This window comes from Halichoerus grypus, chromosome 5 (genome assembly GCF_964656455.1).
Source record: "Halichoerus grypus chromosome 5, mHalGry1.hap1.1, whole genome shotgun sequence".
NCBI lineage: Eukaryota > Metazoa > Chordata > Mammalia > Carnivora > Phocidae > Halichoerus > Halichoerus grypus.
In genome coordinates this window covers 109371458-109394765 of record NC_135716.1, presented here as the reverse complement: position 1 = coordinate 109394765, position 23308 = coordinate 109371458, and the positions used below count along the sequence as shown (strand labels likewise).

At 41.6% G+C, this 23308-nt stretch overlaps 1 protein-coding gene across 4 annotated transcripts in view; it reads right to left on the bottom strand.

Moving 5' to 3' along the window:
* Positions 1-23308, bottom strand: part of ALG14 (ALG14 UDP-N-acetylglucosaminyltransferase subunit) — a 122333-nt gene that overhangs the window by 72086 nt on the left and 26939 nt on the right. For all 4 annotated transcript variants that reach the window (XM_036122674.2, XM_036122675.2, XM_036122679.2 and 1 more), the window contains exon 3: positions 5920-6051. In XM_036122674.2, coding sequence (XP_035978567.1) covers positions 5920-6051 — 132 coding nt within the window. The remainder of the gene's footprint in view (positions 1-5919; positions 6052-23308) is intronic.

Sequence of the window (23308 nt, the reverse complement as noted above, 5' to 3'; positions counted from 1 at the left end):
CATATTGGAATAGCTCAATAATTTTTTTTTTCCAAAATGGGGCTTGAACTCATGACTCTGAGATCAAGACCTGAGCTGAGATCAAGAGTCAGACACTTAACTAAGCCACCCAGACGCCCCTCAATAAATGTTATTTTTCTAAAAGACTTTTAAAATATGAATTTTAGGTGGATCCATTCTCATGAATCAACGTTATAATCAATAAAATGGTTAAGTGGTTATTTCCTTTAACTATTGGGATTTTAACAAAAAAAGTCTGTTTGTGGGGATTATAAAGAAAAAAGTCCAATATGCCATCTTAACAGTACCTATGACATTTAGCTTTGTAAAAATGACTACTTATTACTTGCCCTGAGTTCTTAAGTTCCAGGTCCTATTAATTTCTAATAACAATAAAATATTAGATGGAAAATGCCAATTAATAAAGGTGTAGTCTAAAGATTTCAACTTTACGTACATTATGTAATTCTCTTACTCAGCTGACTTACTAATCATTCACTCTTCTTAAAATGACCTTTTTCTATTCTCTCTTACCCACCTTTGCTTAAATGTCATCTCTACTCCGAAGCCTTACCCCACACCCCAGAGAGGATTTATCACACTATAACCATCCAGCTATAGGCAAGACTGCTGTCTCTGTGCATACTTTTATGCCCCTCATACACAGTATAAATCCTGGCACAGAGTAGATCCTCGACAAATATTTGGGAACAAACCAACCACGGACATCCTCTTCTGATACTCCTATGGCAATTTTCACTTGCTATCATTAAGGAACTTGGCATACTGAATTACAATTACTTTCCCATTTGTCTCCTCCACTAGAGTATAAGCTCTCTGAGGGCAAGGCCCATGTCTCAGTTACGTTTGCACCCTGAGTAACTAGCACAGTGACTGTAACGTTTACCCAGGAGATGTGCTGAGAGGCTACCATGGGCCAGGCACCGTTTCCTAACAGTGAACAAGGCAGGCACGGTTTCTTATGGAATGACAATAAGTACATAAAAAAGAGAACTTTTACTGGGATTAGTACTATGAAGAAAACAAAGCGGGACAATGTGACAGAGGGATGAGGACGTTAGCTGGAGAAGCGCTAGTAGTCAGGCCTTTGTAAGGAGGTAACATTTGAGCTCAAAGAACAAAAAGGATCTGGTTATGTTTAGATCAGGAGTAAAGAGTCCCAAGCACAGAACAGCAAGTACAAAGGCTCTGAGATATTAATCAGCTGGGTTTTTTGTTTGTTTGTTTGTTTGTTTTGTTTTGTTTTAAGGCAGCAGGTGTGGCTGGCATAGAGTAAACTAAGGGAAGAGAGGAGAAGAGGTCAAAGAAGCAGGTCAGGGCTGGAATACGCAGGCTACACTAAGTTTGGACTCTATTTTAACAGCATAGAAAACCACTGGAGGACTTTAAGTGTGAAGTAACAGAATCTAAATTACATTAGAAAATTTACATTGATTGTTAAGTGGTAAAGAAATTGCAGGTGCTCTTGAACTTCCTTCCACACGCAGACAGGTTAGGAGACCATGCAATGGGGGGCTGGACGGCACGGTGGCAGTGAAGATGGACAGAAATAAACAGACAGGTGATAAATTTCAAAGACATGGCTGGTAGGACGTGCTATTGAACACAGGAAGTAGGGTGTGGGAAAGAGGAATCAAAGAAGTCTCCTGGGGATTTCACTTGAGCAAATTTGCTAAAATGGGGAAAGAGTAGGAAATATCTACTATTTTGGACTAAAAAAGTTTCAGATGCCTGTTACATATCCAACCAGAAAAGTAGCGCACAGCAGGCACTTGCTGTATTCTTTTAAAAACTACCACTTTGAGGACAGACTCATCTATAAATCAAACATAATACAGCATTCCAAATTTGACTAACTCGATTTGCTGCTTCCAAGGTAACAGAGACAAACAGAAAACGGTAAGTGATTGAAATGACCAGAGATCTCAGTTCATTTGATGAAATGTCATTTTTGCTACTATTGATGCTCCTTGACCCATATTTTTAATACAAAGGTGCCGCATTTTATGTCAGAAATTTTAGACAAATGCTGTCAACTCAATTCAAGTGTTTGCTCCACTTCTCTAGGCTTTATAAACACTGGGGTGATTAGTGTCAAGAGTGGTAAGCAATGACTCACCAAATCACTTTTATAAAGATAGTGAAATGCCATACGTAAGCCAAAGGTGCTGCTTTTGGCAATGATACGTATTTTAATCCATTTCATCTTTTCTAAAATTAAAATTTATTGAGATATGATTTACATACAGTAAAACTTATCCTCTTTAGTGTACAGGTCTGAGTTTTGACAAACACATACAGTCAACTAACCACCATCACTACGATCAAGATATAGGACAGTTTTTCACCCCAAAAAACTTCCTTTAAGTCCTTTTGTAGTCAGTCCCTCTCCCATCCCCAGATGCTGGCAACTACTGACCTGTTTTTGGTTCCATTATCTTTTCAAACTCAACAACAGTCTTATGAACTTATGATGTCTATTCACAGATGCCTGGCAAAACCCTATTTCCTAAAAAATATGATGTGTGAAATATTAGAACCACCAAAAAGTATTTGATGACATTGTAAAAGAAGAAACCATCCTTTCTAATTATTGATAGAGATTAGACTGAGGTCTCCAAAAGAGATTATAAACTTTTCTCTAAGATAAGCTTTTCACTTAATAATTGGCTTGGATGAAACAAGCATGAATTTTAATATACACTCAAGAAATATATACTTTTAATGAATTTTAATATACACTCTGTAACAGGAAGGTGGTAAATATAAACTTGTTTTTATTTTCCAAGTCAATCTCATTTGTAGAATTCTGTAATTATACTTCTTTAATGGTATTATTTCCCTATTTTTATTATCCATTTTGTTTTAAAAATATCTTGACAAATATACATGACATTTAATTTTGAAATATATGCTATTATTATTCAATTACATCAGTGTTAAATCTGCTATGAAAGCAGGTACTTGAGTTGCTGGGATTTCTTTTCATTTTATACTACTATTTAGGGGGAGTGATATTTCATGTAATTTATTTTAAAAAGTAATGTATCAACTGATTTTTAATTGGTCTGAATAAATGAACACAGCGTCCATGGTGTGAGCCAGAAATGGTGGCATACAGTTCTGTGGTTAAGGCCTTGGGCTTTGGAATCAGTAAGGCCTGGCTTCCAGTCCTAGCTCCATTATTTTTTGGTTGTGAGAACTTTGGGCAAAACCTCCTGCCTCAGCGCCTCAGTTTCCTCATCCACTAAATGTGAACAGCAGCACTACCTCTCTCATACGGCAGGAATGCGAGCTCTCAGGACCGCATCTGGCATGTGTAAGTTCTCAATAAACAGTACCTCTTATATACCAGATGGAATTTCCATTTGAAAAACATTAAAATGTTCTATTATTCAGCACTCATTCTGGAACAATAAGGAAAGTGCCTGTGTTTATATTTTATGGTGGCAGAGTGAGGTACGGAGACAGCTGAGTGGCGCAGACGACTCAGGTGCACACACTTTCAAGCAGAGCAGGAAGGCACCTGGCCGTTCAGATAACTCTAGTGATTTAAGGTATGATGCTGCCATCCCTTCTATGAGTGGATTTTTCTTTCACTTTTCTTTTTTCTTTTTTTAACAAGTAAAGAAGGAATAGGGCTGCCAAGGATGACTACAGGAGTGATCTACATACATGTTGTAGTAAAAAAGGCCTCTTAACCATTAACTTTTCTCTGTAAAGAGAAGGGGACTTCATTAAGTGCAAATTCATTTTGTGAGGCCAACTGTATCAGAACAGCTTATTGGATAATGCTCAGGTTTGAAATAATTTTTTTTAACTAACTCAGTTCAAAATGGAAATAAGTATTTCACACCCCTTACTCCTTTTCACTCTTATTCCTTTAGAAACATCATAATAGTTTTTTTTCTTCCACTTTTTACGAGCAAATTTATAGCACTCATAAAATTTTAGACTAAGCCAGAAGGAAACTGAGAGGATATCTAGTACAATCCTTTTTTTAAGGTAAAGGATGAGACCCAGAAGGGAACTGACTAAAACGAAATAAAAGCCAAAGTGGGCCTGGGACCAAGTGTCCTAACGCCCTACCGGTTACTCTTTCCACTATGAGGGTATCAAATACTTTGGCTAGGCAGTCACCAGAGCTCCCCTATCTGTGACAGACATCATCCACCAGTCACTCCGTCCTTCTGAGCCTTAACCCTTCAGAGTCCTAAACCACACACAAGCTAGCTGTTGCCAGTGACGGTGGCCATGCCTCTAGTGATGCAGTAAATGTAAATCCCAAATTTCCTACTTAAAATGTCAAGACCTTTTTTCTCCTTTCCATTCTGTCTTTTGAATTTTAGAAATAAACAAACTTTTCTGGGGTGTCTGGGTGGCTCAGTCGTTAAGCGTCCGCCTTTGGCTCAGGTCATGATCCCAGGGTCCTGGGATCGAGCCCCGCATCGGGCTCCCTGCTTGGCGGGAAGCCTGCTTCTCCCTCTCCCACTCCCCCTGCTTGTGTTCCTGCTCTCGCTATCTGTCAAATAAATAAAATCTTTAAAAAAAATTTAAAAAAAATAAACTTTTCTGGGCAACAATGATCTTTTAGGGAAATAACTAAATCTACACACTAAAAATGTGGTGGGAGATTGTGAAATAAATTCATTTTGTCAAAAATTTAAAGATAAATATAAGCAAAATTTATCTGTGGTGATAGAAATCAGAAAGTGGCTGCTCAGGGCCAGGGGTTGACTAAGAAAAAGCAGGAGAAAACTTTCTGGGGTGACAGAATTGTTCTGTATCTTGATAGGGATACGGTCAAACTATACATTTAAGATCTGCTCATCTCTTGGGCGCCTGGCTGGCTCAGCTGGGAGAGCATGTGACTCTTTATCTCAGGGTTGTGAGTTCGAGCCCCACATTGGGTATAGAGATTACTTAAATAAAATTTAGGAAAAAAAGATCTGTGCATCTCACCATTTGTAAATTGAATCATTTAAAAACAATCTAACCTACTCATGTAGTATCATTTAGATACTACATTCATATAAAATTCTCATCCAGAGAAGAGACTTGGACTGTAACCCAGCTTACGAAGGGCATGACCAAACTCATAGAGATCTCTCAAAATCGAGCTAAACACACTCTGTTCAGCTACTTATAAGAACAATATCCACTGTGCCAGAACTTGTGTATGTGGAGAGCAAGTAAAGAGTTTCCTTTCAGGCTATACCAATTAATGGATTCTGCCTTAAAATAGGAATGAAAGTAGTATTTAAGAACCGTGTACACTACCATGATAACGTATCTATTGTTCTCCATTGTCTACTAAAATGCATTTAGAATTTAATGACAGAACTTCATCCTAAAGACCTTAGAGAACTTAAGATGATAAGGAAAGTAGGGTTGAATACAGTGTCATAATTAAGTTTATATATTTCTATTTTCTGTATTACTTTCCTATAAAAACTTGAGGTGTGTATAACATTCATCCCACTGCATACCATATCTGGTAAGAGAGTCTCAACAAAAACAAGAAGTACTGAAAAGGAATAAAAAATTGGCTCTCTTCTGGTTGATAAGCACATGATGTTGGCTCAGGAACCACAGGTGAATAGGAAGACAAACTGGTTAAAGATAGTGTACTGTTGGGGCTTTATCACCACAAAGAGAAGGGGGAGAAGAGGGCGAATTTAGAGTTCAAGCTACAGATAGGAAGGGAAGATGAATATTTCACCTCTTTCAGCAAAGTGTATTTGCGTGATAAATTTTAGCATACGTTAGTGAAAGGTCTAGTCTAAAATCTGGCACGCTGAGACATGGTAGCTGGTGAAGAAAACATTATGGTCCTATTAGTAATAAGGGATCTGCGGGAGTGTGACTTGTCCTCCCCTTAATGATGGTTATACGTACCAAATCTGGTTTTACTCTGTGAGTCAAGGGAAAGGAGACCCACATGGAGTACAGGGTGGTGAGCACCGTGGAGAGCCAGGACTGCTGAACCTCCCGGCTTCTGGGAATGCGGTGAATGTAGTATTCGGGAAGCTAGAAGGAAACAGTAAAAATCCAAATCAACTAGGCCACTGATACCCAAGGTAAACACAGTAACAGTTAAAACTGTTGAAGTCTGGGGAAGTAAGCAAACAGTAATATTTTTGTAGCAAAACATGAATATACACACTAAGTAGGATAAATAAAGACTGTGAGACTCAAGCCATTTCAGTCAAACTCTCACTCTTTGCAGATGATATGATACTTTATGTGGAAAACCCAAAAGACTCCACCCCAAAACTGCTAGAACTCATACAGGAATTCAGTAAAGTGGCAGGACATAAAATCAATGCACAGAAATCAGTGGCATTCCTATACACCAACAACAAGACAGAAGAAAGAGAAATTAAGGAGTCGATCCCATTTACAGTTGAACCCAAAACCGTAAGATACCTAGGAATAAATCTAACCAGAGGCAAAGAATCTGTACTCAGAGAACTATAAAATACTCATGAAAGAAATTGAGGAAGACACAAAGAAATGGAAAAACGTTCCATGCTCATGGATCGAAGAAAACATATTGTGAAGATATCAATGCTACCTAGAGCAATCTACATATTTAATGCAATCCCTATCAAAATACCATCAACTTTTTTCAAAGAAATGGAACAAAGAATCCTAAAATTTGTATGGAACCAGAAAAGACCCCGAATAGCCAGAGGAATATTGAAAAAGAAAAGCAAAGCTGGTGGCATCACAATTCCGGACTTCAAGCTCTATTACAAAGCTGTCATCATCAGGACAGTATGGTACTGGCACAAAAACAGACACATAGATCAATGGAACAGAATAGAGAGCCCAGAAATGGACCCTCAACTCTATGGTCAACTAATCTTCGACAAAGCAGGAAAGAATGTCCAATGGAAAAGAGACAGTCTCTTCAACAAATGGTGTTGGGAAAATTGGACAGCCACATGCAGAAGAATGAAACTGGACCATTTCCTTACACCACACACAAAAATAGACTCCAAATGGTTGAAAGACCTAAATGTGAGACAGGAGTCCATCAAAATCCTAAAGAAGAACACAGGCAGCAACCTCTTTGACCTCAGCAGCAGCAACCTCTTCCTAGAAATATCGCCAAAGGCAAGGGAAGCAAGGGCAAAATGAACTATGGGGACTTCATCAAGATAAAAAGCTTTTGCACAGCAAAAGAAACAGTCAACAAAACCAAAAGACAATCAACAGAATGGGAGAAGATATTTGCAAATGACATATCAGATAAAGGGCTAGTATCCAAAATCTATAAAGAACTTATCAAACTCAACACCTAAAGAACAAATGATCTAATCAAGAAATGGGCAGAAGACATGAACAGACATTTTTCCAAAGAAGATATCCAAATGGCCAACAGACACATGAAAAAGTGCTCAACATCACTTGGCATCAGGGAAATCCAAATCAACACCTCAATGAGATACCACCTCACACCAGTCAGAATGGCTAAAATTAACAAGTCAGGAAACGACAGATGTTGGCGGGGATGCGGAGAAAGGGGAACCCTCCTACACTGTTGGTGGGAATGCAAGATGGTGCAGCCACTCTGGAAAACAGTATGGAGGTTCCTCAAAAAGTTGAAAATAGAGCTGCCCTACGACCCAGCAACTGCACTACTGGGTATTTATCCCAAAGATACAAATGTAGGGATCTGAAGGGGTACGTGTACCCTGATGTTTATAGCAGCAATGTCCAAAATAGCCTAATTATGGAAAGAGCCCAGATGTCCATCGACAGATAAATGGATAAAGAAGATGTGGTATATATATACAATGGACTATTATGCAGCCATCAAAAGGAATGAAAGCTTGCCATTTGCAATGACATGGATGGAACTGGAGGGTATTATGCTGAGCGAAATAAGTCAATCAGAGAAAGACAGGTATCATATGATCTCACTGATATGCGGAATTCTTAATCTCAGGAAACAAACTAAGGGTTGCTGGAGTGGTGTGGGGTGGGAGGCATGGGGTGGCTGGGTGATAGACACTGGGGAGGGTATGTGCTATGGTGAGCGCTGTGAATTGTGTAAGACTGTTGAATCACAGACCTGTACCTCTGAAACAAATAATACATTATATGTTTAAAAAAAAAAAAAAAAGATACTAGGAAGGGAAAAATGAAGGGGGGGAAATTGGAGGGGGAGACGAACCATGAGAGACTACAGACTCAGAAACAAACTGAGGGTTCTAGAGGGGAGGGAGTGGGGGGATGGGCTAGCTTGGTGATGGGTATTAAAGAGGGCACATATTGAATGGAGCACTGGGTGTTATACACAAACAATGAATCATGGAACACTACATCAAAAACTAATGATGTGATGTATGGTGACTAACATAACATAACACAATTAAAAAAAAAAGACTCAAGCCAATTCATCAGGTTTTGCTGTCAAACTTCTGACAAACTTTGAAATTTCTTCCTCCCCCCCCCCCCCCCCCCCAGTTTTCAGAACATTTTGGGAATTCAGATAAGGGACTATGGAACATATACTGCAAAGTACATTTGAATCCAGTAAGATGTCACTATTATTATTATGATAAAAATAACCCAGTAGGGTCTTATTATAAAAGTTTTTTTGGATGTTACTTCCCAATTTTGAGGCCTGATCTCAATATCTTTAAAATTTTCTTCAAAAAAAACATGGGTGTTTATCACATCCCTTGAATCTCTTAAAGCTGTTAGCATAGAACGTTAAGAAGCAATGCACAGTATTTCTGGATATTTTTAGTGAACCAAGGGGCTGGAAGGGCAATCAGTTCGGCTCTGGCTCTAGAAGCCCAACTCCTCCGATTCCATCTTTGCTCCAGAGGGGCAAATGCACAGGCCTGGTAGGGGTTTTGCAAGGGTGTCTGGCCTGAAGACAGCAGTCTCAGACCTGGACACAGAAGAACAGTATTCATCTCATCCCAGGTAGCAGCTTGAAGAAGCAGAGAAAATAGGTTTAGGAAGTCTCTGTCCATTCCCAGCAGAGGAATGAAAACCAGTGGAGGGGCGTCCCGGGGTGGAGACTGAGGGACCTCCAAGATGGAAACTAGAAAAAACAGGCCTGAGAGCAAAAAACAAGGCTAGTGACCAACAAGTGATGATCTTTGTTTTGACTTTTGGACACACATGCAAGGAGCCTGACCTCAGCCTCCAGATGAATGCGGGCAGTGGGCAGTCTCAGTCCACTTGTGGCTGGAGCTAACTGAGACAATGACCACACATCTACAGGGACCAATTACAGTTTGCAGAAGACAGTCCCAGTCTCTACCTGTAGGCCCAGCATCATTATTAACAGTGCCCCTTCTGTTCTCAGAAGTGTCCCAGTGAAATGATAAACTATATAGTAACCCACAGGGCAGGACAATGAGTAGGTTCTTCCAAGTCACAGGGAAGGCAGTTTATTCAGAACAGCCCACAGCAATGTGATGGGAGAATCTGCATTACCATCAAGGATGAGAGTGTAAGTGGTAGCTGGGAAGAAAGCCAAGCTGAAAGTTCTACCGGTGAGATAAACAGGGAAACAGTCAGGTGATGACGAGCTTGGGGAAGGGCAGTGATGAGGAGCTAGGCAAGGGATCAGAACCATGACCCCAACTGGCAGGGGACAGGAGAGTCCGTACCGTGCAGCTGTCCAGCCTACAGCTCCATACTGGAGAGGCCCTCCATCTCCATCTCTATGTTATTATTTTTTAAAAGATTTTATTCATGTATTTGAGAGAGAGAGAGAAAGAGCATGAGAGAGCACATGCATGAGGTGAGGGAGGGGGGCAGAGGGAGAGGGAAAAGCAGGCTCCCCGTTGAGCAGAGAGCCCAATGCTGGGCTCAATCCCAGGACCCCGAGATCATGACCTGAGCTGAAGTCAGATGCTTAACCGACTAAATCACCCAGGCACACCTACATTATTATTTTTTGATGAGAAGTTCAGGTAACTGGAAATCCTACCAAAAAGATTTCTCTCTAAATTCAAGTCTCTACCCACCCATTCCCCCCGCTACAGCAGGTCTGTTCTCCCCAGAGGCACCTTTCCCAACTAAACTTTCTAAGATACCCCCTGCCCCCACATGTACACATACTCTTCCTTCCCCCATTAGCAGGTCTGCTTTATGTTTTAAAATTACTCCACTCACTCTACTGGCATATTATATACTTACTTATTTACTATCTGTCTCCCCCATTAGAATATAACTTACCTGAGGAGGCCAGGAAATTTAATCACTGCCATCTTGGTGTTTGTTAGGAGTACCTGGTTTACAGCCTGATGCTCAATAAATGTTTATTGAACGAGTGATTCAATATGTTGTTTATCGCACATTAACATAAATTAATCCAGTCTTCCTGGTACCTAGCTGAGATGTATTTAGATGGAGAATATAAAAGGGCAGAAAGAAGGTGATTTTCAGATTGTACATTTAGGGCCTTATTTGTAGAGGCCACTCAATAAATGGGTTGAACTGAATGGAATTCCTTGGATTAGAGAGGAAAAAAACCTATGCAAAGCAGGGGGGATTTTAGCTCATAAACAGCTAGAGCCAGTTGGGACCAAGTTCTAAGGACTTGGAGAAACAGGAGGGAGGATGAAAAGGAATCAAAGACCAATGCCCCCCCCACCCCAACAATGTGTCCTAGGTAGATAGCCTACACTTCTCTTCTGTGAACTGATCATTCACAAGGGCCTCAAGAAATTTCTCAGCCCTGTGGGTCCTCTCCCCAGAAAACAGATCCATGAGAGAGGAGTGTCCCCGAGGCTCTGAGCTCTGAGCATAAAAGGGAAGGGATCCTGCTAGGTTAGAGCAAGTGGAGCATCCCATCTGTACCCAGAACTGCTTGAAAAACTCTGTGCCCACAGTTTCTGTATTATACCTGTTCTGAGGCATGTAGTCAAGTGGATGGGAACCTGGGGCCACCTAATAAGAACAGGGCTCTCAGATTAGTTATGCCTGACACACCGAGACTGGTGCTGGGGTATGTGATGTCCTGTATTGTCTAAAGAAAACACTGAAGGCTAGGCCATGGCAAAAATCTTGAGAGATTTTAAATTACTTTATATATTAAATAATCAAATACATAAAGAAGTCAACAAGGAAAAATTATTAATAGAAGGCTTATATTTTGGTTTTAAACAAAACAAAGTTTTGTTTAAACAAACAAACAAACAAACAAACAAACCCCCCCCCCAAGTTCCTCTGAAGATAAAAGGATGGGACAGAGTTTCAGAGAGCTACAATTTAGGCCTGGCTATGACCTTTGGCCAGACATTCCTAGGAGTTGTGGCATCTGAGAAATCCAAATAAAGGCATCTTCACAGACAAACTGTTTTTGTTAGTCTACACTTTTGCCTTGAGGGAAATGTCCCTGACCCTCTTTCATGTCCTACTAATGGGATGCAGGACATAAAGGAAGCCTCAGCCATCACTTCACCACCCCCAGACCCAATATCTGACTCAGGAATGGCCACACAACCCAAGCGGGGTCAGTCTTTCCTGGATTCTGCACCCAGGAAAAGTTCTTTCTTTGACAGACACTGTGGGCTGTTAAACTGGCTCTGAATCTATTCCACTGGGGCCAAGAAATGCATACTTGTTCTAGTATTCCTCTATTCACTAGGCTTTTCTACAACAACTCAAAAGTGAACTATCATTTTTGCTACCAAAACATGCCATTCTGCATTTCTAAGCCAGAAATCAACAAATAAACAGTACAATCTATCATAAATATATTTCCTCCCATCCAAGTACTAACCAGGCCCGACCCTGCTTAGCTTCCGAGATCAGACGAGATCGGGTGCGTTCAGGGTGGTATGGCCGTAGACTCATAAATATATTTCCTGCTTATATATGAAGGTCATGAAATCTATGTTGGGCTTGGCAGGGATGGAGGGTGGAGGGACCTGCTCTGGTGTTTCCTTCTTTCAAAACCTCTACACATATTCCGCATCTATGTACTTATTCCCTACGTCCCTGCTACTCCTGGTCTGACTGTCACCATCTCTCTCCGTGACTACGATAGCCTCCTAACTCATCTCTGCTTCTCCTTTGGCTCCCCTACGCTTTACTCTCTACAGAACTGTCAGAGATTATAACGTACAGCAGATCTTCCCTTTCATTCTTTAAAACTCTCCAAAGGCTTGTGACAAAATCCAAATTTCTAATCATTCCTCGTTCACTCACCAGTCATACCAGCCTTCTTTCTGCTGTGTGAATGCATCAAGCTCATTCCTTCCCGAGGGTCTTTTTGGTTCATTCTGAGCAGTCTGCTGTGCCCCCCAGATTGGCTCAACTCAAGTGTTGCTCAAACATTACCTCCTCAGAGAGGAGGCAGGCTCCCCACTGGCCCTTCCCCTGATACTCGGTCAGCCTCCACCTCACTGTCTTATTTTACTATCTTCACAGCAATTACTCATACTTCCAATTAACTTGTTCATTTGTGTGTTTGACTGTTGTCTGCCTCTTTGTTCAGAACCAAGCTCCATGAGAGGAAAGGATTTCATCTTGTTCACTGCTGTAATCCCAGTGTGTAGAACGGTGTTTCACACATCACGGGTGCTCAGTCAGTACTTGCTGAACAAATAAGTGACTGTCAGTGTAGTTTCTAGATGTCCAGACTGTGGTCTGTGCTGGAGAAGATGCTGACTCTTCACCTTATAAAATCTCAGGGCTGCAAGAGACCAACTAATCCAACCTCCCCACTTCATAGATGAGAAATCTGAATTTCCCCGAGGTGACAGAAGTAGAACAGGTCTTTCATGTGTCCTGAAACATGCTGCTGACTCATCCTTCTAAAGGCCCTTCTTCTATCTCTGTACCCCACTTCTGAGGAGCCTGTCTTCCCCAATACATAATGAGCTGCACCAGCTTCCTATGGAGCTGTGCTCCCTGCTTTCTGTTGCTTCTATATATACCCAACCGGACCCATTTTCTTTTCCCTCTCTGTTCTTCAGCTCACCTATCCCATATATATCCACAGCCTCCCACCCACAGAGCTTGTCTCTTTTGCAGGCTCTGCGGGAACAGAGCTCCCTGCCTCCTCCCATCACTTTCTCCTTTGTACCCTGCTCTGCATGTAGGTTTCGCACACCAACCCCACTTGCCACTGGTGCCAATGTTTCCCTCTCCTGCCTCCAAGCTTTTTTGATTAAAAAAAAAACAAAACAGGAAAAAAAATAAAACAAAACACATAGGGCCTTAGAAATCTTCAGAGTTTTCTGTTGAACCTTTCCAAGTTCTGTTGTTTTGCTATCGCTCCTGCCTGGTAGCCAACTGGGTTACATGCTCCTAGAAAGTCTGCTTTAGTAGAGTCCTTTCTTTCTGTGCAGTTCAGCATGTATACCCTGCAGTACGCGCAGATGCTGCAACAGGAGCCAGTCTCTAGCACGCCACTGGCAGTGAGATCAAAGGCAATGCAAGTGAGATGCTCTCTCTCCCTTATTCTCTTGCCACCGTATCTTAGAAAAAGACCTATATGGTTGGTGAGACATCCTTTCCATCCATCCAAGTGTTCTAATTAAGACGGGGCAGAGGCCGTGTGCTATACGGTACTGTGTGTACCCACAGGGCCTCCCAGTGTTTCCCACGCATGCTTGACTGACACATAACAAAATGTATAGTGGCAAGACAGACAAGAAAGGGAGAACGCTTACGAAAAAAATAAGAGAGAAATGGATTACTTTTCAGGCTTCTAGTTTGTCTGAAATTATGTGAAACACTGAGTTAAATGCTAATAGTATATGACAACTTGTAACTTTCAAAGTATCTTCCAGAATTACATCACTGCTAAAACCCACAAACATATCTGGCTTTAGATCTGTGACAACCTAAATAGAAGTTTATAGTGATTTAGATGGAAATAATTCCACCAAGAATCCAGATGGCATCATAAACCACAACAGAGCAGATGAAGTGGTCTATGAAGTCATTCTTTGCTGTTACCACACACTGAAATGTACAATATGTTTATTATTTAATGAATGCCACACTATTGCAGAACCTTGGAAACAAGACAAAACTAAAATGGTAAAATTTCATTCAACCAAAAATGGTTTCAGCTTTCTTTCATAACTATTTTTTTAATAATGCAAAGTATAATATATATTAAAAAAATATGTTGGATGGTTCCATCATTCTGAAATCAAAATGACCATAATTGACTGCATGCACAAAAATGTTTTTATGTGCATGTCCCTTAAAGTACTTGGTAGTTGCTCACTTCATGGTAGCTGCTGAAGAAGGGCCATGAAGGAGTGAGGGAGCCATGGGTTCCAGACTGGGTCTTGCCGAGAACCAGCTCTGCCCCTTTGGATGAGTCAACCTCTCTGGACCTCAGTGTCTCACAAGGAGGCCTGGCAAGATCATGGATCCTCAACAAGCCACCAGGATTCTACAACTGGCTCTGACAAGCAAGGCTGCTGCTCTGGGCTTGCCTATGGCTTTCAGCCACTCCTCACTTTACCTTGCGAAGCCCTTCCCTACTTGGAGGTGTGGGCTTCAGGGAAATAAAAAAAGTCATTTGTTCTTAAAACAATTATGGGAGTCTGCCCCCCCCCCCCAAATTTCTAATGTCCTTTCTAATGAAGATTAGTGGTCCTCTTCCCCTCCTTTTGCCAACAATAACCAGCTTTCTTTTGGGTAACTCACCCCTTTCACCGTCTCAGGCAGACAGTTTGGGTGGGATTTCAGCCCGTCTCCTTCACCCCCAAACCTCCAGTTCCAAGAGTAGGCCTGAGATGGCTTAAGCAACATGGGAATAACCCTCATGCCTGGCCACAGCGATTGGCTGAAAGATGGGACTATAATCCAACTGAAGACCACGAGACTGGAGACATTTGCTGGGGCTTCTGGGAAAAAGAAGCTTCGCTCTCTTGGTCTCCTACATGTTATAAGAGACCGTCTTCCCTACACACGGGCTAGAACAAAGACAGAAAGCCAGGAGGTACTACTGGGTTTTGCCACCCCGAGGGGAGAGCACGGAGCTGGCGGAGGCAGCACTGCGGGGAGAGAGGCCAATGGAGCTGACACTGCAGAAGACACAGCAGGGACACGCTATGGCTCCTGAAATCCCTGGGCAGCTGGTCCAGGTCTTGCCCAGAAATAAGACTGAATTTTTCCCACTTTATAAGTCGACAAATTCCCTTTATTGTTCAAGCCAGTTTGGGTTTAGTTTTACACTTGCAGCTGAAACACCCTTCCTTTCAGCTTTAAAACAGTCCAAATTTGGGGCACCTGGGTGGCTCAGTCAGTTAAGCGTCTGACTCTTGATCCCAGCTCAGGTCTTGATCTCAGGGTCATGAGTTCAAGCTAGGCATGGAGCCTACTTAAAGAGAACAAACAAAAACAAAAATGATATGAATTTAAGACTGTTCTCCTTTTTTAAAAAAAGATAATATACCAATATCATAGATGAACACTGAATTTCAGAGCTGCATTTTTCATTGTGAGCACAGACTCATTCGTTCATTAAATACTCTAGTGCACCTACCAGGTGATAGGAACTGGGCTGGAAACACAAGGGTGGGTAAGACATTCATAAGGAATTCATTACAGTGTGGCAGAGCAATACAGAAAAACGAGTCATCGCAATCAAAGAGATTAATACAAGAGGAGATATATTTATTAAATATAACATTAGCACCAAGTAAGAAACTTTGATAAACTAAGTCAGGCTTTATGGATGAGATACTTGATCTGACTTGGAAGGATATGAAATTTACCAAGCATAGCAGAGAGGGGGGATAAGGGTCTTCTAGACACGTTCAGAGCAGTGACACATGAAATAGCATGGGATATTTGGGGAACTATGTTTTGGTATACAAGGAGCACAGCAGAGGGCAGCAGAAAATAGAGTTGGAGAGGCAGGGCCTTCAAAGCCATGCCGAGGAGTATGTACTTGAAGCTAAAGACAATGAGGAGTCACTGCAGGATGACGAAAAGGGAGAGTGATGTGAAGGATCTGCATTCAGGAACTACCACTCTGCCAGTTATGAAGACAGTGAACAGAGAAGGGGTGGGGCTCACAGACAAGGGAAATCATTTAGGAGATTCCTGAAATATATCAGGAGAATGACGTCCAAGGCCTAAAGGACACTTGCAATACTAAGGTGAAGGAATGGGGAGGGCAAACGGTGGGAAGGAGGGACTCAAGGAGGCTGGAGAGTTTGGGGTGATTCTTAGGTTTTTAGGTGGGGTGAATGGTGAAAGGGGAAACAGGCCGAGAGCACGTGATTATTGACTACGGTCTGGTTTTGAGCATAATTTTATGAGTCAGTAAAACACTAAGTACAAAATAAATCAATGTTAGGAGATGTTACAGGCAATTTTTCGGTTGAAATGGGGCAGAGAGGGGCTTGTTCCTAACACTGGGGCAATAGGTTGACCTGGCAGGTGAGTAGACAGAGCAAGACAGCCTAGGAATCTAGGAAAAGGCAGTGTTCGGAAATGAAGATTCTAGGCAGGTACCAGTGGGTCCTAGAGGGGCACGGCCTGGAGCAGAGCCTCATTTGTCTTTAGTGAGTCAGAGCTGAGAGCCAGTTGTGGCGATCACGGTGGCTTTTTGAGGATCCCCTGATCTCAGCCAAGTCTCTGCTTCACAGTGAAAGAATGAGGCCCAAAGAGGCTAACTCACCCAAGGGGGCAGAGCTGGTTATCAGCAGGACCTAGTCTGGAACTATGGCTTCTTCACCCATAGGTCACTTCATGGCACTTCCTCATCAGCTGCCATGAACTGAGCATCCATCATGTTCTTGAAGGACAAGTGAACATCCCTCTGCACTCATCACTTTCACTTCCTTCCTATGCTCAGCTCTTTGTCAATCCTGAAACTGCAAGTACAATAGTCAGCCTCACTACTTGTATGGCTTGGAATGATGTGCCTGGCATCGTTCTAACTACCAGATCCACAATTATTTCCTGGAGTCTAATGGCTAAAAGGGACCAAAGAACCTCCATCTGGGCAAAAGGAAGGACAAAGGGAAATAGGCCACATCCTGAATTTATGACAACAACAAAAAATTATTGTATGTCACGGCCCATAACGTAAGTATACATTAAAAAAATTATGACATTTATGTAAATGTTTACATTCAAACACTGGCTATTAGAACGTCTTTTTTTTTTTGCTTCAAAATGGAGAAACAGAAGCACCATATTCTAAACTGATACTGGCTTTGCATGTTGTAAGAATCTCACACAAATTTAACTTGGATAAGGAAACTGGACGAATTACCAGAAGGTTGAAACAACCACAGTATGTTATTCACACTTTCTTCAATTCCATCAATTCAGAATCTGATTCAGAGAAAGTTTAACCTGACTTGCTTTTGTTGTAGAAAGGGAGAATGGGATAATTAAGATTTAGGAAGGAATTTAAGAGATTAAGCTACTTAAGATACTTCAAAACCATGTGTACCTCTACCTGATACAGTGTTTTGAAAATAATCTTTTATTCACTGAGATAGCTACATCAGGATCTCTATTTGCAATAAACTACAAACATTTCTTTATTCAGGTATTTCACTTATTTAGAATGGCCTTCACCAAATTAGAGGTATTCTTTATCTAAGCCTATAATTGAATATAATCAAGGTCCACCATAAAGAGGGAAAGTGCTTATATATGTTAGTCACCCTCTAAAAATGTAAGTCATGAGTCTGACCTAATTTACAAACCGAAATGAAACTCCACAATCGCAACTATATAGTTTCCAAACGTATTTCTTTTTTTTTTTTTTTTTTTTTTAAAGATTTTATTTTTTTGACAGAGAGAGACACAGCGAGAGCAGGAACACAAGCAGGGGGAGTGGGAGAGGGAGAAGCAGGCTTCCCGCAGAGCAGGGAGCCCGATGTGGGACCCGATCCCAGGACCCTGGGATCACGACCTGAGCCGAAGGCAGACGCTTAACGACTGAGCCACCCAGGCGCCCTCCAAACGTATTTCTGTTAGAATTGCTTAGGAATTATGAAAAAGAGTTAGCAAATGCATTAGAGTTAGAAGTTTCCATTAAGTTATAGCAGTGTCAGTCCACTGTGTGAAGTTAGCACCCCACCTTGTGGAAAATAGTAGGTGTTGTTGAATGCAAGCACGCCATGTTAATTTCAGAGGTCATGCTTGATAAACCCTGCAACCAACAAACCGCCGCTTAGCATACACATGTATGGAATAAGGAATACAAGGAATAAGGAATACAAGCCAAAAGATCTCTATTTATTAAAGTAACTAATGTGCTTCCAAAAAGGTAAAGATAACTGTCCCAAAGAATGGTGCTTATGATATGTATTTGGGTTATTTAGAAAATAATTATTTCCTATCAATAGGTTATTATTTCCACTGGGCTTTTATCTCTTCTCAGTTTGTTTCTAAAACATAACTTTCATTGTTTTCTAATTGGAACCTTAGAAAATACAGAAAAATGTTCAAAGACAAAAGCAAACATTAACCATTATTCACAACTCAAGAGATGATCCCTCTACCCTCTGTACCACCTTAAAAAAATACTGGATCACTTAAATCCTTTCTGTAACCGAAAGCATTCTAAGATGATCTCAGGTTTCTAAAATTGAAATAATTTCTTATCTTGCAATTTAACCAACTTCTTTCCCAATCTGTCTGGTTCAAAAACACACCCTCCATTTGTCTGATTGTGCCCTGCACTTTCCAACTTCCTTGCTTTTCCCCACACTATCCTCCCCTCTTCATATTCTCCTACCTTTTGGAGAAGCCACCTCCCCTCTCACTCCAACACTCGAGCCCTGAGATCTCTCCTTTCCCTGCATTCAAAGCACTTACTGTCTTTTTTTCTTAATCAAAGCTATGTATTTTTTTATGTACACACACACACACACACACACACACACACACACACACACACACAGTTTTGATGTTCCCTATGAGACTCTCAGTTTGGTCAAACACCTGAGGTAATTCATCATCACCATTCTTTATTGGCACCATCCCTTCTGGAGCTCTCTGTCCCCTTGTTCCACTCCCAACCAGTTGCTCTCTAGACCTGCTGTATGTGCTGGTCTTCATATGGGAACTCCCTTCACTGCCATCTTGAAAATTCCCTTCATCTGTCTTCTGGGCTGAAACCTAGATTCCAGGACCACAGTCTTCCTCCCTCTTGGGTTCCCCCTGTTTTCATGGAGCACATCCTCTGTGAAAAGGCATATGGGAATCGGTTTGAGGACTGTTCTAATCATCATTCTGAATGGCACCTGGACCCCAGTGTGACTCCTTTTCTTTTTGGAAATTTTTGGTTATCTTCTCTTTATCACTAGTTCTGAAGTTGCATGATGATACATCTTGTATGACTACAGTTTAACTGGGCTGGGGACAGTCTTTTAGTTTGAAGGCCATGTCCTTTCAGTTATGGGAATTTTTCTTGGGTGATCTTTTTTTTTTGTAATTAAAGTTTTGCCTGTGTTCTTGTTCTTTCTGGATAGAAGTCCTCCAACATCCAGTTTGATTGTATTATATTTGATTATATCTTTTATATATATTATATATATTTGATTATATTTTTTCTCTATTGGTTTTACCTTTTTGTTCTGCTTTATACCAGAATTCTTCAATATGATCTCCGAATATTTTGATTTTTTTATTCCTACAATCAAAATTTTAATAGCCAAGGGTCCTTCTAGTTCTAGGTTTTTTAAAAAACAGATATCATTCTTTAAAGATACATTGTCCTGGGGTGCCCAAGTGGCTCAGTTGGTTAAGTGTCTGACTTTGGCTCGGGGCATGATCTCAGAGCCCTGCTGTAGCCGTGAGTCAGGCTCCCTGTTCATCAGGGAGTCTGCTTCTCCCTCTCCCTTCCCCCTCCCCCCGCTCGTGTGCTCGCTCTCTCTCCCAAATAAATAAAATATATATATATAAAAAAAAGTCCTTTCATTTCCCTGAAGATACCGTTTTCCTGTAAGTCCTCCTCCCCCTCCTTGACTTGCCCTTTCCTCTGATTCCTTTCTCAAAGTTCCTTCCCTAGTTAGTTTTGCTTTTCCTTATGTTTGAGGTTTCCTTCCAACGTCTGAATCTGTGGATGCCCGTTCAAGCCAGTGATTCTCAAGAAGGGGGTGGACTTCTCCCCCAGGGACATTCGGCAAGGTCTGGAGACAGTTTTGGTCGCCAAGGCTGTGGGGTGAGGGGTGGGGAAAGGAGAAGTGCTACTGGCATCTAGTGGTAGAGGCCAGGGATGCTGCCTGAGATCCCATAATGCAGAGGACAGCCTCCCCACACAATTTACCTGACCCCAAATGTCAGTAGTGTTGATGCTGAGAAACCGTGGTTCATATTAAGGAATGAGGCATTAGAAGGCCGACTGGAAGCTCTGTAGCCTGGGTGGGGCTTGTTAAGGGGAGGATAAAAGTAGTCAGGACTCCACCATTTCAGTGGGGGAAATCCTGAGTGTCAGAATCTATAGTTCTACACTCCTGAACAAATCAGTTTCCCCAAAACTAATCTCCAATCTTCTGCCTGGGTGAAATAAATGTAGCATTCTGGGAACTGATCGGAGAGGAGACCTAAGTGATGCATATTGGGGGGACAAGGAGTAATTGCACACTCTCCTTAAGCCCTCTTCACAGGATGCTGTCCTACCCCATCCACAATTTGGCTTGGTGTTCCCAAAGCCAAAACTTTTTTAGTTCAACCTCTCCAGTGGTAAATGTTGGGTTTTCTGCCAGGATAGGGTAGAGGGTCTGGGAGTCTAAGTGGTCTATAAGCAGGCTTCAACCAAGAGGCCTCTTTTTAGCCCCAATCTGTCCTCTAGGCTCCAGAGGTAGCACTGCCCAGTGATGCTTTTATTAATTAATTCCTAAGGTTTCCAGTATTTGTGCTTATGCCTCTCCAACTGCATCAAAAGTTTCTTGAGGCAAAAGGACACTTCCTTTCCTAATTTGTGTTCCTCATAACACTTGGTCCAAATTTTGCACACAGAAACTAATCAATCAATATCTACTTTTGATTTTCAAGAAGGGTTTCACTTTGGGGAAGGCATGGCTTTCAGGAGCTGATCTACCTATCTCAAACAAAGAAGAGCTCATGAAACAAATGCTAGTACTGCAACCTCAGCAAGGTGCTTTAAATAAAAACACTCCAGGTGGAAAGACTGCTCTAAATTCATATAACGCCTTTTCAACTCAGGGGAGGAAAATCATTCTTAGCAAGGATATATGATGCTTCTAAAAAAGAAAGGACACAACCTCTCCTTATCTTCCCCATGCCAGTTTAGTCTGTAATGTATACTAGAAATCTCCACTCCAGCCGCCATTCTGAAGCTCAGCCCTCTCGCGCCTCCCCGAGAGGCAATGCAGGGCGCTACTGTGCAATGTTCAGCAGTGCACTGCCACCTGGTGGAAGCAGGAGGGGATGACACCCACAGGGGCTGAGGCAGCAGAGTACGGTAACAGAAGTCCTCTGGCACCTGGAAGGACTCTCCAGGACCATTTCTAAAATTTAAAGGACCTTTTTGCTTGGGAGAGGGGGAGAGGAAAGAGAAAAAAAAGGGAGAGAGAGTGCAAGGGCACAGGACTTAGGAAATGGTTTTGAATCAGGGCAGGGAGGGGACTGTGTAGTTCCCTCTGACTCCCAGGTTGCATCTAGGTCCCACGAGCCAAGGCAGAGGCTGTTGATTCGTCGGGGTGGTATGACATATTATTTATAAAGACACTTAGAGACAGGGATGCTCCACCTAGACTTCCAAGGTCAGTGACAGCAACTCCATTCTTAAAATTGCTCAGACCAAAAGCTTTGTAGTTCTGCTGGATTTCTCTTTTCTTCACATCCTGTAACCCATCTGTCAGGAAATTCTATTAACTCTACTTTCAGAATATATCCAGAGTCCAACCATTTGCCCCTATTCCTATCCCTACTGGTGCAAGCCACGCTACTTGTTTGGACTGCTCTGACAGCCTCCTAACTGGTCTCCTTGGTTTCACCCTTTACCCCAGTCTATTTGTAGCACTGCAATCAGAGTGATCTGTTTAAAACAGCTCCCCATTTCCCTCAAAGAAAGACACACAGTCCTTACAATAGCTGACAAGGCCCTATATACTCTGCCCCCTGCCCTACCCTCGCATTTCCTCACCGGTGTCTCCCTCCTCTGACTTGGCTCTAGCCACCAGGGCTCTCTGCTATTCCCCGAGCATCCAGGAATGCCCCCACTCGATGGCTTTCCCAGAAACTATTCCTTCTGCCCGAAACACTCTTTTCCCAGGCATCCTCATCTTCTTTAAGGACCTATGAGCAAATGCAATTTTTTTCCTCCCTGTCAGAACTCCCAATCCCCCCATCTCTGTGTAATCTTCCTATAGCACTGACCACCTTCTAAGAAGCTTTATGGTTTTTGTATTCACTATGTCCGGTATTACTGTCTTTCTCATCCAGCTCAAGTTCAGTAAGCTCCATGATGGCAGGAGGTTTTTTTTTTTTTTGGTATGTTTTGTTCATGGGTGTGTCCCAACTGCCTATAACAAGCCCTGGCCCAAATGGAAAGCACATATTTATTGTTAAATAAACGAAGTTTAAAAAAAGGAAGGAAAACTGGGGCACCTGGGTGGCTCAGTCAATTGAGTGTCTGCCCAGGGTCTCCCTGCTCAGCGGGGAGCCTGCTTCTCCCTTCCCCTCAGTCTGCTGCTCTCCATGCTTATTCTCTCTCTTTCAAATAAATAAATAAAATCTTAAAAAAAAACAGAAACATGTAAATTCCTTAACTGCCAGGCACAAAGGTGATTTATTAAAAAAAAAAAAGAAGGAAAACGTTAGAGTTCTGACTACTATTGCACTATAAATTTGGGAAAACTGAAAATCTTTTTTAAAAAAGATTTTATTCTTAAGTAATCTCCATACCCAACATGGGGCTCAAACCCACAACTCTGAGATCAAAAGTCACATGCTCTAATGACTGAACCAGCCAGGCACCCTGGAAAAGTGAAAAATTTTCTAAGTTTTTGCATCAGAAAATGTTTCTGTATTTATTCCTGTCATATTTATGTCTATGAATATGAATAGAGGGCACAGAAAGTTTTATTTAGTGATCAGAACAACAACTGTTTAGGATATCTATATTTGTCTCTACCCCCCATGATATGTCTACTCTTTGTTTATTACATTTACTTTAAATCAAGAATTCAATCAAAAACCTAGCGGAATGCTAAGTGGGAAAGGGCTGACATACCCTTCACTATCAGCAAGTTACTTAATTTGGGTTTTTTTGTTTTTTAACTGTTTTTCTAATTAATGTAAAATACACATAAGAATATTTGTGTATGTATATAAGTATAAA